At 40.5% G+C, this 17,266-nt stretch overlaps 1 protein-coding gene across 2 annotated transcripts in view; it reads left to right on the top strand.

Annotated features, from left to right (window-relative positions):
• The first annotated feature begins 1,836 nt into the window (after nt 1-1,836).
• Nucleotides 1,837-17,266, top strand: part of LOC310990925 (tetratricopeptide repeat protein 28-like) — a 172,072-nt gene continuing 156,642 nt past the window's right edge. For both annotated transcript variants that reach the window (XM_083978486.1, XM_083978487.1), the window contains exons 1-2: nt 1,837-1,907; nt 4,550-4,849. In XM_083978486.1, the coding sequence (XP_083834612.1) occupies nt 1,878-1,907; nt 4,550-4,849 (330 nt within the window). In that variant the 5' untranslated portion in view covers nt 1,837-1,877. The remainder of the gene's footprint in view (nt 1,908-4,549; nt 4,850-17,266) is intronic.

Raw genomic sequence — 17,266 nt, 5'->3', positions numbered from 1 at the left:
TTCCTTAGGTCTGCAAATTCCTGCAAATTTGGTCTTACTGTCAATCATCAGGGGCAAACAAGCTCAACAGAGAGTTATCTAAACTTTCCCATGAATTCAAATATATAATGCATGTGTTTTTCTTCCCATGACGTGTCGCAGTGTCTGCGGTGAACAGGGTTTACTACTGATCTGAGACCAGATGTCTCTCCCTAGACAGAAATGCTGTCTTTTCTTGTGTTCATACTGTGTCTTCTGTACATTAATGCTGTCCTACCACACAGGAACACTGCTTACAGCCACATTGTGATTTTTCTGGCCACTTGGGAGCAGATGAACAAACTAAAAACACAACTCTAAGATACACACAAAAAAAAACCTTTGGAAGTTGGCGAGTATCCTCTGGCAAACAGTTGCATATTTACACATGTAGAAGGTAGCCTATTTTATGCAGCAGTTTGCATTGAAGTCATGTTTCTGGCAACTGGAATGTAGGCCCACCGGTGTGTGCACATGTGGATCTTTTTTTGCAATGAAAAAAAACTTTGCTGCATCATGGATTTGAAGTAATGAAACCAGATGCACACACAAACTGTGTGTAGTTCTTCATAAAATCACCTCAACTCTTTGTATTACTTTTAATATTGGATTAATGAATTGTGCATAATACAGTGCTGCAGGGATGAGCGATTTTTGTCCATGAAGCTGGAGGTTCACCCTGGTTCCTTGAACAAAAAGCCCATTGGATTTTTATGTAGTGGAATAAAATGTGTAAATGTCTTGAGCTTGTGTTAACCAAGGAACTTATTTCAGCTGTCTATTCAAAAAAACCTCTCAGCTGTGTCCCAATTCAGGGGCAACAATCTTTTAGAGGACAGAGACTATGAGGCCTTCATAGCCATCACAGACCATGAAGGCCAAACTGAAATGAGACGCTCTGGCCTATGGAGGATTTGCACTTTACGTCCCCAACTGTGCCCACACTTACTCTTGCCTCACAAAGCAGCAGTCCTGTTGCCTAGCAACCTCAACAACATATAATCGTTTTTTTCAGGAATCCTTTGGGGTTTTGGCCCATAGTATTTTAATAGTTGTACTGTTAAATATTCAAGTGAGCTGAAACCTAATACTTGCAATGAAGTGTTCTCCTTGAACTCTCTCAGTGGTGTTTTGTGCCACACTATTTTCATTCATTATTTCATTACTGAGGTGCAATGCATCTTTGGATAGGTTGAGACACAAAGGATACACCCATTGGTTGATAGCCCAGGGAAAGTAAGGCAGCCCCTGAACTGGCCATAGGTAGTGACTTGATGCTAAAAGCTAACCCTAGTTTCAGGACTAGTACCTGTTGCTCTCCCTCCCTATCATGGTTTGGGGCATCAGTAAGCCCAGGTGGTGGGGCCCCTTTGTCATCCTTACCTCTGACCTTACAGAGACAGTGAACGCCTCTGTGCGTAAAGTTAGCGACCAGTTTCTTTGAAAATCACTATTCCAAGAGTTTGTAAGATGTTGTAAAGTAAAAAAAGAAAAGAAAAAGTAATGCGTTAACTGACTCTTCTCTCCTGCTCCTGACTCAGGCTCCCACAGACCGTCATGCCTCCCTCCGCACAGCGCTCAGAAATCCGCTATGGCAACAAGGGAAAAAAGACACGAAAAAAAAAGGAAAAGATTTGACAACATGGCGCACTTTCCCTGAGAAAAGTTTCTCCAGGACGCCACACAGCTCCGTTTTTGTGGATTTTCTCTGCAGTTTGTCGACACCTGCACTGTTACGTGGGCTTCTTGACTGCATTTTGAACACCTCTTGATGCTTAAATAGTCGAAAAAACAGTCAACAAGGACTGTGATGGGATGAGAGCGATAACCCGCCGCACAAACCAAAGCAGCCAGACAGGATGGAGAAGCAAGCGACTCTGAAAGAAAAGGTAAATGGATTTTTTTTAAAAACTGCATTACACACTGTGTTGCGGTATGCCACCTTTGTAGTTGTTGGTATTTAACTGCCTCCTGGATAACACTTTTTTTTCCCTTTCTTTCTTTTTTTTTTTTTTTTTTACCTCGCGTCCTGAACAGGAAATACCAAGTGACCGTTCCTGCGAAAACCTCGTAAAAGACCTCTATCGATTTTCCAGTCATGCATACTGTATTGTACTGCACAGTCCTATGTGTGGGCTCAACTGTTGCAGATGATATCCAACTTAAATGCGATCTAACGACAGTGGAAAATTACAAAGATGAGAAAATAGACTGTAAACTCAAACCACACTTGTATTGTTATTGCATGAACAGAGAGGCTTGCATTGCCAAGTCCCCTCAGGCAGTAAGTTTGTGTGTATTGCCATGAGTAAATCCACATAATTCCCCAACAAAACTGTAAATATGTGCAGTCCAGACTATATTTGCCTTTGGAGACTTGAGCTAATCTCTCTCTGTCTGTCTCCTTGTGATTAAGTTGGTACGGTGTCCTCTGTATTGGTCTAGGCTTTCATTATCTCTCCACCCTTCCTGCCCAGTGCTGCCCACACACTGTAGGCAGCCCCCACAATGCTGTAGCAGATGAGATTGGACCTTCCCCTAAAAAAAATCAGCTGGATTAGTTGCCTTCTCTCTGATCCTGCTAACTAGCTGATTTCTGCTGAAGTTTGTTTGAAGACTAAACCTGCATGCATGCAATCGGGGGCCCTGGAAGCACTGATCTATAATAGATGCTTCTGCTGACATTCCTTTAAGAGCAAGGCTTTCAATGTCGGTGTGTGTGACAGTGCTGTCAGCTGTGGTGTGTGGACGTCGCCCCCTCAGTCTCTTTGTTTACTCCTGAGAGGTGGATTGCCTCTCATGGCACCCGCAGCAATAAACTCAGCAGTTAACACTTGTTTTTAAAACCTCTGTGCACATTTCCCACTGGTTCACCTTAACTGTTAGTGAAGCATGAGTGACCTCCTCCTAATCTACAAGGGTTGAATTTTCTATTACAAGCAAAATATGAAAACAAACAATGGTTAAGAATTCAACCAAAGCAAATGAGTCATTCAGTCCTTTCCGAATTGTTGTTATAAAGATACACACGATTTAATTGTTACAAGAAAGGAAGAACTAGAAAACGTGTGAAAGATGAAGGTAAAAGGGTGTAAGAAAGTAGCAGATAGGTACCCCCATTGTAACTAGATTTTGAATCCGCTTGATACCCAAAGCCCTCATGTCTGTTGCTGCTACTCCCTGGGCCTCTGGAAGTAATTACCAAGCCTGCCCTATCCCAGAATTCAGTCTGAGGAGGTGTGGTGAGAAAGAGGTATAATGGAAGCTGGCCCAAAAAACATGCAACCTGAGATGAATTTCATGATTCACCAATACTCAGCAAACCATCCATGTTAAATGGATGCGGCACTGGCCTACTTCATCAATCAGACTTTATTGGTCGGATGCAGTTACAGTAAGACTTGAATCAATATGATAATTGGTTTGCATTCACATGGCTTGTCTGCCAGTTGGTTCGTGAGTGCAACAAGTTAAATATGAATGGGAACTATAATAGATTCAATCTCACATTAATGCTGATGGCCTTGCTCTAAGGCAGGTATTATCTTGTTGTGGTGGGAGATTTATCAGTGTAATGAAGATGTCTTTATTAGGATGAACTTTACACTGCTGCTGTGCGTCCAAATCTCTTTATAGAAGAATAACAAGCAAATGGCTGTGAACATCAGAACAAATAAAGGCTTTATTTGAACTAATAGGACGTGAAAGATAAAACCTTGTACACTTAAATCCCATCCCATTTTAAACCTTGATGAATCTGTCCTTTGTAAACAGAGGTGGAGTAACTGCAGTACGTGAGAAAAATCAGCCGTATAAGGCTTATTCTGTAAGAAAAAATTTTGTCAACAATAATTCAACACATTATTGTGGAGATGCTTTTAAAACTACTGTCATAACAGAATATTCCCCGAAAGATAAAGCAATTGTCCTTCTTGTGTTATGTTAATTATCTAATCTTTTAGAGTGGGGTTTGGAGTGGATTTTGGATGCTGTCTCTCTGTTCTTTGCTGCAACCTTTAAAATTTTAATTTGAGCCAAATTAGAGCAGCTTTCATCAGTTATATTGCTGACATCCTCTCTGGTTTTTATGGCTGTTTCTTTTACAACTGACATTGACTTTGACTGGTCACAACAGAAAATACACAGGGAGAATATGTAATGATGGCTGCAATTACATAATTACATTACATAATCAGACAAATATAAATGAAATTCAGCAATTACAAATGTACAATTATAACTGTGCTATGCTGTGGAAAGTTTATTAATCTCACTGAACCCACAGGACCGTTGCATACATATTTTTATCATTTGTCATACACCTCACATATGCAATATTCGCTTACACTTGAGCTGCATGTTCAAACCACTGTGGTACCTCTGGCCAGTGTGTAGCTCTAGTAGAGCAGTTTGATATAAAACTACTCAAAAGCAAGGCATTGCTGCAAGGCATTCCTTGCATTTAACTGTAAAAGTATTTTTCAGTCACACCGATTATTGCTCTTTCATGCCTCTCTATGTGTTTCTCCAGTTTTCAATCTTCGGCTCTCGGACAGTGGGAAGACCTATCCGATGTGTTCCTGGAGACGACACGGCCAGGTATGGTCTCAGCAAAGCAGAGTTCATGGAGAAAGTGCAGCAGAGCAACGAGGCGTGTCAGCGTGGCGACTTCCAGGCGGCCGTTCATCTGTACAGCGAGGCCCTGCAAGCAGACCCACAGAACTGCATCCTGTATAGTAACCGTTCAGCAGCTCTTCTCAAATTGGGACATCACCAAGCGGCTCTGGAAGATGCTGAAAAAGCTTGTGAGCTCAATCCCAAGTGGCCCAAGGTAAGTGAAACTGTAGCTCTTGAATGACTTTTCTCAAGTGCACCAGTAGTGTCATCGCCAATCGGAAACAAATCTTATTTGCCAATTTGATATTTAATGATTAGTTGCATAGATCTAAATAAGCACTCGCTGAAATTTTTGTTATGTTTAAAACCGGCATTTTGTCAGTATAGTAGGTAATAATAAAGCAGTAGGTGATAAGGTAGTCCTATAGGTGTAATATTGTTGTACTATAAATTATTCTTAAAGATGGCTTATCTTCAATTCAAAGTGTTTCAAATTCGACTCACATTTTCGCTCCTCAGTTGCATTCTCATGGCGGCTGATCAATACAATTTTCTGGAGTCTTGTCTCTGATCTTGTCCAGGCCATGTGGACTAACCTGTGATAGATTTCACATTACTCAGCCGCAGAGACCACTCGGAGACCAATTCCTCTCAGTGATAGAAATGCATCGATTTCACGATTTAGCATGGAGAGATACTTTTGTCTTATGAGAGAGAGATTGATGATAATGCGGTAGAGTGGTATTGATGATAATTTGTCGCTACCAATGATGCATCAGCGGCCACCTCTTCTTTGATCTGAGGTCGTGTATCTTCAGATGTAAAGGTAGGTTTCCTCCTCTGTAAAGATGTGCCACTGCAGTGACGCTGGAACTGTCACTTTTTATTACATAGATAATCCTGTTTACTTGCTGTATTGTCCCATAGTGTATGTATTGTATGGGCTTTTCAATCGCAAAACAATAGTGAAACTCACATTAATGAATACCTGGCTGTCACAAATGTAGTCCTGTAAGCATCTGTTGTTTTCTATGGCACTTCATATTTTCGCTGTTATGAATATAGAGTTGCTGTCCAGCTGTAATTTTAGATATTTTAAGCACAGTTCTTTCTTTCTTTCTTTTTTTCTTCTTTTCTTCTTTCTTCTTTGTCTGTCATTTGATATTTCCAATTCAACAAGACTCTCATCTCCTCGCCTCTCACTCTGCAGTGTCTGAGCACCAGCATTGAATACATCTAGTTTTGGGAGCGATTTCATAACCTTGTGAGGCCAGTGAGGCCAAACTATAACTGAAAATCACTGCCAAAATCATTCTCCTTTCTCCTTTCTCCTTTTTATATGCTATCCAAGCACAATGAACTCTTTGTGGTCTGACTGGGGGATGGTTGGCTTAATCTCAGCAGTGTAGCTCTGCTTATTCTAGGATTTACAGCCTGACAGTTTTGACTCTCATGCTGAAGTTTGTGTTAGCAGACTTGATGTCTGTGTGTAGCCTGACCCCTGTGTTGTACTTGGTCACATGAAACAAAGGGATTAATGTTTCTGTGGTGTTGACAATCATGTAGAGGGCTGCATCCTCATGTTTTAAATTATGTTTCTTGAATCACCACTAGGGGTCAGTCTTGTCAAACAAGAAGGATTTTTGAAGGATTTTGTCTGTGCAGGACAAAAAGACATTCATGCCATTTCCAAAAAGGTTTTTTTTTTTTTTTTTTTTTTACATTCAGAGGGTTCAAGGAAATCCTAATGTTTTGTCTCTGTGGTAGAACTGTGCTCACAGCCACCATGGAGAATATTGTGGGAGGTGGGTTTTCTACCCAATAAATGCACTGGAGGCCAAGGTCATAATAGATCTACCATCTACCATTTTTTTCTGGTATGTTAAGAAAAAGAAAATTACATTAAGATGAAACTAAATTAAAATTTTCTGATAAGAATTTGCTAATTTAGCATTTTCACATCCACTTTGTAAAGTGGATATAAACAGTGATTTGTGTTGCAGCTCCTGTAGTCAGTCAGTGCTGCTGCCTCAAAGAACTGATTAGTAATGGTGGTTTTGACACTAACAGCGCTGGCCTCCGGGAAAAAAAGATTTGTCGTTGTGCAGTACATCTGCTGCGCCTGGATGTTTGATGAAGGAACAGGGATTAAATCATAGGAGTGCGCTGGCATTCAGATCCTGCGTGAGTACATAATATCATCAATCATAGCTCCCTGTGACTGCACTTGTGGACTGGCGCGTCAAACAGTGACAGGCATGGTTTTGCTGCCCCAAGCGTCAGCGAGCAGCCCACCCTCCTGAAGCCCACAGCCAGCCTGTGAAGGAGCCCCCTGTCTAATCTGTCAGCTTTCCCTGTCGTAAGTGCCAGGAACACACATTCTGAAAGAAGAAAGAAAATGTGTGGTTTAATGACCCAAGACAGCTTTAGGCCCTTTGTACCCCACCCTCTTACTGAATATAAAAAGCTTAAATGAGAACAAAATAAGGTGTCATTTCATAGACAAGAGGCCACACTTGTGTGTGTCTCTTCGTATTTTGTCTCTGAGACAGCGTGGTTGTGGGAGGGGAACCGAAGGAAAATGTGTGGTGTATAATCAAGTCTTCATGTGCATGATTAATTTTTAAGTCGTGAAAAGGAGTGATACTGTAGCAAACTCTTAAACTTTAACTAACCCCCTTTTTTAATAGGCATGCCATTTACAGTAAGATGGAAAAGGTGTCGGTGTTTATTTGCAGTGAGTATTTTACGATTCTGTGCTGCGCTGTAAGTGCTTTTTAGGCGTATACAAGTGACTTGGAGGACAGTGGTACCCTTTCTAGATAGATTCCCTGTCTATTCTGCTCTTCCATCTGCTCCCTCCCTCTCAACAGGCTGTTCCAGTGACATGTTAAACAAACAGCCCTTTCTGCTATCACTCCCATTCTTCTGCTTGAGTGCTGACAGGAGAGTTCCCAGGGAACCAGAAGACAACTGGCACTGCAGTGTCGGGGGAGACATCTCTATCATTTGCATATCTTCTGATTATAGGTTATGATGGTGCCTATCGAGGGTATTCTGTCTCAAGTGTTAATTGCCAAAGTTGCCGCTGACATCCACTCATAATGATGGGTGAAACCCATCCAGCCTCGTTTCTCCGATGGGCCTATACATTTTTTGTCATGCATGCCATTGCTTGCATATATTTTTCTTTTTTCACAATCATAAAAATGTCCATTGTACATCCCAGTGGAGGGGCCTTTGTTCTAAGTGAGACAATGAGTGTTTGCCTTAGAAAAGGTCATGGTGTGTGGAGTGCTGAAAGGGGACTTTAATTACAGCTGCAGCATATCCAGTAATTGTGTAAGGACTGTATGCTGACACCTTGAAGAGGCAGAAAGCTTCTTTTTCCAGCCGCACTGGGCGATTACGCTGGATTTTGCTGCCACTGTGCTTGGAACAGGAAGAAAAGAATTATGTGTGTTATTGAAGACCTCATCCTTTGCCACTCTCAGCAGTGCTCTGCTTTTCATGTGGATGAAAATCACTGGGATGTAATGCTCCCCTGTTGGTACGACAGTCCCTTAAACCAGCTCTCATCTGATCTCAGTGTGTGCAAAGAATAAAGAACCTGTCTTTTGATCTCATATGGAGAGTGGTTATAGCTCTTGTATCTTTCTTACCGCTTTCATTTGCACCATCTGAAGTATTTATCTCATAACATTAGGTGACCTGTCCTGTTGTTTTGACACAAGCTGAATAATGAGCTGAAAACATCACAGTGAGGCTACAGTAAGTGGACTACAATAAGTATGAATTGTGTTTGTAGAGCAGAAAATATGTCTCAGATAATGTTTATTTACTACTCTGAATTATAATATAATTTGTATTTTACATTTGACATAATTTTCGTTCTTCTTCTTCTTCTTCTTTTTTTTTTTAGAAATTAATTTGCATTGCTAAAGCTAACCATCCTGCATGGATGGCACTGCCTATCAGTCATTGTCAGTCTGTGTGGTTCCTTTGGTCCAGACTGAACTCTACAGATATTCATGTTCATTAGAGGATGAATCCTACTGACTTTCATGATCCTCTGACTTTACCTCTAGCTCCACCATGAGGTTGAAACATGCCTTGCCTTGAAATGTGGTATCCAATGACATTCTTGGTGATCCACTCACTTTCCATGTGGCACCATAATCAAGTCGGAATTTCTCATCTGTCCAATTATGCCATATGGTATCTAATACCAAATCTAATGACATTCCCATTTACTTCTGTTGTGTTTTGTTTTCATTGTAAACATGGCTAACATTATACCTGCTTAGCATCACTATGCACAGTCATGGTTAGCGTGCTGAAGTGCTAACTGTAGCCTCGTGGAGCTGCCAGCATAACTGCGGGCTTAATGTTGCTAAGGCAAACATTCAAACAACAAAAACATCTTATTTTTGTCTTTCCCCCTTAATGCGGATTTATTTCAGTGCCAGTAATACCTCTGTAAGTGAATGCTGCACACTGGTTAGAGCTCACATATTTCCTCACCCACTATTTATACAAATGTAAAGTGAAAATAAAATAAAAATCTGACAAAATCAAAATTAAAGGCAGAATTCTGAACTCAGTGTATGTTGGGCCTGTGTTATGCATCAGTTAATATTTATGATATCCCTTGATACATATTTATGATTAGCATGATCTGGTTTGATGTGAAAGAACTGAATGCAGCTGACATCAACCTGCATACCTGCCTGTAGTGATGAATAAATAGTCATAAAATATGAATGCCTCTCTAGTTAACAGACTACGGATAGACAGCAGAGACTCATTATGATGTTGCGCAGTGAAAGTTGCTCACCAGGTAGAATTCTCCCATCAGTTGCATTGCTTGTTGCTTTTTTGTGCTTTCAGATTATTGGGTTATGGTGAAAAATGGGCCACAGGAGCTCATCTACAACTGCACATCCCTCACAAAGTGCGTGCTACACTGGCGAGGCGTGTTTTGTGATTGTAATTGTCAAAATAAAGACTGATGACTCTCACTTAAACCTGAGTGGTGAGGCAGATATACAGGAGAGTAATTCCACCCATTCAGCAATCCATAAAAATCAGGAAAATGAATGAATAACAGCATAAATAAAAATAAATTAGCTTCATATACGCTACAGAATGAATACCGGTAGATACTATTTTGGAATAGATTTAATGGAATGTAAAGACTAATCCAAAGTAAACTCAACTCTGTGACAACGTATAAGGTCCTTGATCCAGTAGGCTGTCCTAGTTCTATATCCTCCCCCATTCAAGTGTTGATGCAGCTGTTCTGCATGATAATATGATTGTACTGTATGTTAAGTGGATTAAAGCAACTTTAATTTGATTAAATAGTCTGAAAAGCACCACGTTGCATAGGATGGAAAAAATGCAACTGTGATCTACACAGAGAAAATGCTTGATCTCCAAAAAGTTGGTTTATGCCTTTAGTTTTTGACATGTGTAGTCTCAGTGTTTGTTGATCAAGAGTTTATCGACCTGCTGAACACCACAGCAGCGTTTTCATGTAAGAGGTTTTATGGATATAGACTTATTATGACAGTGTGCTTTCCCCACTGTCTCTCTTCATGAAGATTTGTGCTCTAGGTTAAAATAAGGTCTCCCTGCCAGCTTCCCCTCTCCCACTGCTCTGCTGCTGTTTTCCACCGTAGCTCCAACGCTCACCATGGAGAGAGTAGAGTCATGAACCACTAATAAGAGGGTTCCGTTTTGCCTCTACCCAGCCGAGGCTTGAACTAATGAACAAATCAAATGAATGGCATGTAATTATAGGCCAAAAAGAGCGGGACGGACAGAGGGTTGGCGCTAGTGGGCACAAACCTGAAATTATTTGTCTGGAAAATCTGTGAAATGAGCGGGAGCAGTTAAATTCTCTCTTTTTCCTTTAGAAGGCCATTGTGGCTAAGCAGCACTGCACTTATGTAAGGGCCATGATGGAGGGGAAAGTGACCATACACTCACACACACGTGCACACACACAGTCTGCTGTTTTGAACAGCGCTTCCTTGGCAGTTATGTCACTCTTTACGCACACAAGATGAAACCAAACCCATGCTGCATTTGTTTTTTAAGGATCTATGCAGTTTAGCTTCATTATAGATATCCCATGAAAGGAGGTACCTTTCTTGAATTATACCATTTGATTAGTGTTTTGTGTCTTAATGGTCGTATTCACTAATATTAAACATCAATTTATCAGAGCGCCTGCATTATTACGAATCTGATGGGTGCAATTTCCATTCAAAATCACATCACCGTCTTTCATTCTAATGACCTCCTCAAAATTGAATGAACACATCAACATCCACCACATGCTGTTAGAATCAGCTCACATCACCATTTCCTACAATGTGTTGCCTCTGTATTTGTTGAATTGCCAGTGAGTAATGCAGCTCAGGCACAACACGCTTAAATTATGCCGGTAATATAACTGTAAGAATTTGTATTCAGAAATGTATCGCCATTTCCAGTCTGCTAACTCAATACTCTTGAAGTGTTCACTATTTTTTCTTTTTCTTTTTTATCTAACAATTTGGAACGGCAGCCTTCAAATCCCGCTTACCCGGGTTGCTGTGACGGAGGCCAAGTGGTTTTCCTCTCTGCCACCCAGGCGCCCCACCAAATTGTAGTGTTTAGTAGAATTTAATCTGCTTTCATGAAACACCAGGCACACACAGAGAGAGACATGCACACGCACAAAAAAAGAAAATTGGCCTAGCTTTTCATTTTTACACTAACCATAAGCCCCGTACAGTTACAGTATGTATCTGGGTGCTTTGCTGGGTCCTAGAAAGTTTATAAAGAATAGGTTTTCAGGGTTGGATGATGTAATTTGGTTTGATGTGTGTGTGATGACCTCCCTCTCACCTCACAGCCGTCTGTCTACTCTCTAGTCTGTCCTGGGGGCACGGATGAGTCAGAGCTGGGAGCTGATGTCAGCCTGATGATAATCTGTCTGGCCTATCAACACCTACTGCCCAGCTCACACAGATGCGTCATTTTAGATCATCTGTTCCCGAAGAATATATTGGATCCAAGTTCATTGTTCATTCTGTGTTTTTTTCCTGGCTAAATAAGTCAATACTGGACTTTTAGCATATTTTTTATTTTGTATAAAACTTTCTTTGTTTTGTAATGCCATTTTCAAGATAAGCTCTTCAGAAAATTAAATGCAGCGACCTCTTTGTACCAAATTAAATAAAGTATATCAAAGCTTAGGTAAGCACCTCAAACAAGAAACTTTCAATCATGTTAAAGTAACGTCTGTGCCTCAGAATGCTTTTTCCCTCTGGATACATCATTTGATTACCAGCTTAATAGGTTTTCGCTTGCTATTACATGGCAAGAAATGTCAAAAGGCCCAGAGAAAGCAAGCTCATTGCCATGCTCATGGCATAACAGCCCGCCACTGATAGTGGATCAGCTTTACAAGCCTGAGGAAATGAGGAAAACAATTGCACCCTGCTCCCAGCACGTAACCCCTTGGGTTATACAGATTTTTTTTTTTTTCTTCCAGGGGTTCATCTTGCTGTCAGACTCATATTGTGCTGGTCCCTCCCACGTGGGAGTTTGGCAAGGCTCTGCCCCAGACCTGGATGTCTCCAGAATTAGCACAGCCTGGCTCTGCTGCTGGGAGGAAGCACTCCCATTGGGGAAATGTGGTAGAGCAGAGAGCAACCTGCAAGAAGCCCATTAGTATACACTGCATAAACATGGCAAGATAAATAGCAGAGCTTTATTTTTCTGCTCTGATGTGCTTCCTGATTCTGCCATCTTGACCTCAAACCTTTCGTTGACTAGTAACCTCTCATTTTATCCCTTGCGTCAGTTCCAGCTGTTTTGTTGGATATTCCGCTGATGTATGATATCACAGATTTATTGTAATATCTCCCACCTCTTTAAGGAGGTGCAAGGTTCGGTCAGTGCCGACACCGTAATGGAAAGTCTCCCTTTCTTAGCTTGTGGTCTGCTTCATATAGCACCCTGTCATGATCTAAGCTCCCACCCTGAATGAGTCATATGCCCTGGTTCCTCCCTGAGAAATATGATGTTCAGGTTAAAGATGCTGCTAATTTTGTCTCCAGGTGGCTGAAAAAAAAAAAAACCCAGCGTGGTAGAAAATCAGCATCAAATCAGTTCTGATTTAAAATGAATGAAAAAACTGGGTCAAGACCGGTGTTTGGTAGCGTTGCAGCACCTTTCTTGAATTACTTCTGATCATCTCCTGTTCTGATTATTTCATTTTTTGCTGTCACAGTTATACTTCTATCCAGTTAGTGTGTTGAACACAGCAAAAGCAAAAGAAATATTCACGTTATAATTAGGTACTGCATATTTTCGTTTATAGTTTGAGTTGCTTGAAATAAGTGAAATGTATTCTGTGTATCTCTAAAGGGGATTTTTATATTGATAGGATTACCTACTACTTACCCCTAGGCAGGTTTGTAGTGTTTTTTATTGATGGAGAACAGCAGAATCACATCTGCGGTGCGTTCTGCTTCTCTGCCATCTATTGTTATCCTTATGTTGCAGACAGTTATAGTTTGATACTGATCATGGCTTCCCTTGAAGCAATTAGACTCTGCAAAGAGCAGCATATTTATGGACTTAAAAATACATCTGCATACATTTACAAAACCTGTAAACCAGTTGCCAGCCACAGTTAGTGAAAATGCTTATGATGTGACTCCATGCTTATGATGTGGATGTGCATTCTCATGTGCATGCTGGTATCCACCCACTTGTTTTTATGTGCAGTTTCATTTCAGAAACAGTATTTTGGCTCAGATGGGGAGTTGGCCTATCAGCAAATCAGAACAGACTTAACCATCCAGCATGTATAAACAGGGCGTAGAGCACACACACACTTATAAAGACATTTAAAATGTTTCTGATGGCTGCCGGATCAAAAATCAGACTAACCTGAGACATTAAATTTTTAACATTTCTGATAGGTTGAAATGTTCAAACGGTCAATTAAAATCATTAGTGTGCTTCTGTCTGATATGTTCATATATACAGTACATTCACTGAAGCTTTTGCTCCACTGTAGAGACTGAAAATGGTGGTAGACATCAGATCTCTGTGGAGCAATAATAATGTTCCAGAAATTAATGCCATATTTCAATTGTGTTTCATTATTTTTCTCCATTTCAAGTCTGACTGGTTTATTTTAATTGTCATCTTGTCTCACCTTTTTCTTCTAGAACACCTTTAATAGACTGGAGACTGGAGAATTAACACCACCAGGTGTATATCCAACTCCTAATATTTGAACAACACTAGTTGTTGGCAATTTCTTTCACTGAATCTTCTTAAAATCAGGTCCGAGTTTGTGCTATATTTGGCTTCCTTTGCCGTAGCGTTCGTGGTCAAACCGCCACAGTTTTACTTCAAGTGAAGTGAATCATAAGGACATCTTTCTTCATTAATGCAAATTGAAACAGGCTACATTCCTTTGCAAATCTCAGTATACACCAGTGTAAAATGTCAATGCACATTAATAGAACACATTTGTTAAATAATATGTCACTTAAAATGTGTCAGTGTTTTTGTTGCGAAGCCATCACTTTGTATATCAGGAGAAAACAAAGTCCTATTTATCAATGTCGATCATGTGGAACCAGAACATGAAATTAAATCAGGCTTTAGTTAAAGTATGACCTAATTTTGTCCATTAAGTGAGTGCTGCATGGTCACAGTTTTTCTGTGATTACTGACTTAACTGGCATGTCGTACATGATTAATGATAGATGATTCCTAATAAATAATGCATGTTTGGAGGGCAGGCGGGAACAAAGAATACAATATGCACAATATTATGTTAACTTCTGTGATAATTTCAGAATTCTGTCCTGAGACTGTACGCAGGAACGTTTAATATTTAAATCCAACCCAGCAAAAAGATGGATCTTCTTTTTCTGTCTAAATGTCTTGGTGTGTAATGGCCTCCAGCTTAATTCTTTCTTTCTAAAGTGCTCCTTCAAGATCTCAGGGCTTGTGTTTAGGCAGCTAAATTACTCACTTGTGTCAGGTTATTACAATTAGCTGTCTCTTACCTAGATACTTCCCTCTAATTCCTTCTCTCCATAATAGGTTTTACAGAGAAATGCACCAGCAACAACAACAGCAGCAGCAAAATGGAAAGGCCTGGGGAGATGTATTAGCAGAAAAAAAGGCGGGAATGCAGGTGGTGTATTTATGCGTGCGAAAGTGACAAATGACTTCTGTGGTTATGGATATAATCTCAGTATTTGACCAGAGGCTGAGCTGCTCCAGTCAGGCGTTAAGAAAATCACACACACACACAAGGTCTCAGACAGAACTCGAGTGTGTTGCTGTTTTAATGAGCTGGACAATCAAATATACACTCGGTGACCAGAAAAACATAAATCTCTGCTGCGTAGCTCACTGGACTGTTTTCTATTTGGCCCTGATACTGTATAAGCTGGCACACTCAGAGATACAATAAAGACACCTGTAAGTAGGGGTGGGGGAGAATTGCCATTCTTATCCTCCTCTACGATTCTGAATCGATTCATGAACTTCAAAAATCGATTTTTTATTAACGTTTCCACCGTCTCTCTGCGCACCCTCACAGGCTTCCATACACAGCGTTGCAGCAAGCTAAGCTAACCGGCGCTCGTTAACCGATTAATAACCGTAACTGATAAGATTAAAATACTCTATTGAATGTCTGTGACTAGGCTTGTGTCCATCAGCAACCCGACCCTCTATCGAGGAGAGAGGACGATCGCTGTTTTTCTTTCTTGCCGTTATGAAACACACACTCTGCTTCAGCTGAGCAGCCACTTCCACTGTGCTCTGAGACTGTGATCTGCGCTCAGATGGAGGTTAAATCTTCACATTTTGAAGTGCAGTCAAACACCAGGCTGAAGAGAGAGGAACTCTGACAGCTTGTCTGTGGAGCTTTTTTAAAATTGTGCCGTTGTTGCAGATGATACACATCTACAGTACAGTATATGCATGTGCATATGAGAATTGACTTTGAATCAAAGAAAGAGACACCCAATCTCGCTACAATCGCTACAGACCAGGCTTTTGAAAAGAGAGTATAAGTTAAGCTAAACGTAGCAGTTTACTTTAAAATGGTTCAAACATATTACTGCTGAATGAATCTTAAAAACTGACTCACATGTCAAATTTTTTTAGGGCAAATATGGCTCCTGATATAGTCTGTAGACATCATCATCATCATTCCACTTTTTTCACATGGTCTGGTGTTAAAAAAAGCAAACTAAAAATCGCAAAAATATATCAATATCGAAGAATCGCAATTTAAATCGAATAGGCACCTAAAAAATCTTGAAAGAATCAAATCGGGAGAAAAGCATATCGTCCCAGCCCTACCAGCGTTTCTTGTTGAGGCGGGCAGTGTTGACTACATGAGATTTCATCTGAATTCAACCAGGGGGTTCAACGTGTTTGACATCATCATCTTGGGAACATAATGGTCATGAAGTATAAATGTGGTATTCAACAATCCAGGAACCTCTCTGACCGTAAAGCGCTGACACATTTCAGAGGTTGTCCTCCAACTAAAACAACTTTATATGTCACTTGTCCCTACTCTCAAATATAACCCAGGGGATTATCATCATTGTCATGGTAACAACAATACAACCTGTAGGGGAATACAACCAACAGGTGTACCAGACCTTGTGGTACGACTGCTTGAGGTTGTGGAAAAGTCTTGGTTTGGGTGGATTTCAGTATTAAAAAAAACTACGTATTCTTGTTTTGGAAAAAGTTTGGTTTGAGTTTTTTTTTATTTTTTAGATTAGAGGACTTTTATAGTTTGAACAATAAACAGAAGGTTAAAGTTGCGGAATAGTCAATAGCAACAACATTCATTATGTGGGAAAGAAGAGAGTCCTTCTGTTTGAAAGACTTTTGTTTTTGTTGCCTCATCCATCCACTCCAACCTCCACCTGATTATGTCGGGTCTAGTCTGGGCTTGATGAAAATACAATCAATAGTGCTCTTAATTTTGCATCACCGGTACATTGTAAGGTTGTGATGCCACTCGAGGAGGTGTACAGGGCGCTCTCACACGTACACCCATACCTTATTGTTTTTCCTACCCCCATTCTGCAAAGAAGGATATCGGGGTCAGAGCCAATCTCAGGCGGGGAAAACACAGAGAGAGACCTGCTAAATGTCAGACCCACCAGTGCGACCAATGGAAATGTTGAGTTGCACAGAACCACTCTTTGTGATCCTGACAGTGCCAAAACTCTCCTGGAGCCCACAATCATACTTTTCTGTTAGATTATGTTTTTAAGACCCATGTAAACCCATTCACATGCAAAGCAAGCGTGGAATTGGAGTTCCCTTTGTATGCATCTGTTTATGTTGGAATACATATGCAAATGGGAAGTAGCACTTCCCTCTGCAGGGGCAGGGTTTTTATTTTTCAAGTGATTAGAAAAATAAAAAGCCTGACCCTGCAGGGACAGACGTATTTTCTCATTTACTCCTGGTAGATAACAAAACAAATAACAGCAATTTCAGACACTTGGCTGTCAAGGTGGAGTAGCAGTATATTAGACAAAATAGTCACAACATGTCTTAAACA

The sequence above is a fragment of the Trachurus trachurus genome, assembly GCF_905171665.1.
Source record: "Trachurus trachurus genome assembly, chromosome: 9".
NCBI lineage: Eukaryota > Metazoa > Chordata > Actinopteri > Carangiformes > Carangidae > Trachurus > Trachurus trachurus.
Note: the sequence above shows the minus strand (reverse complement) of the source record. Positions and strands in the feature narration are given on the sequence as shown.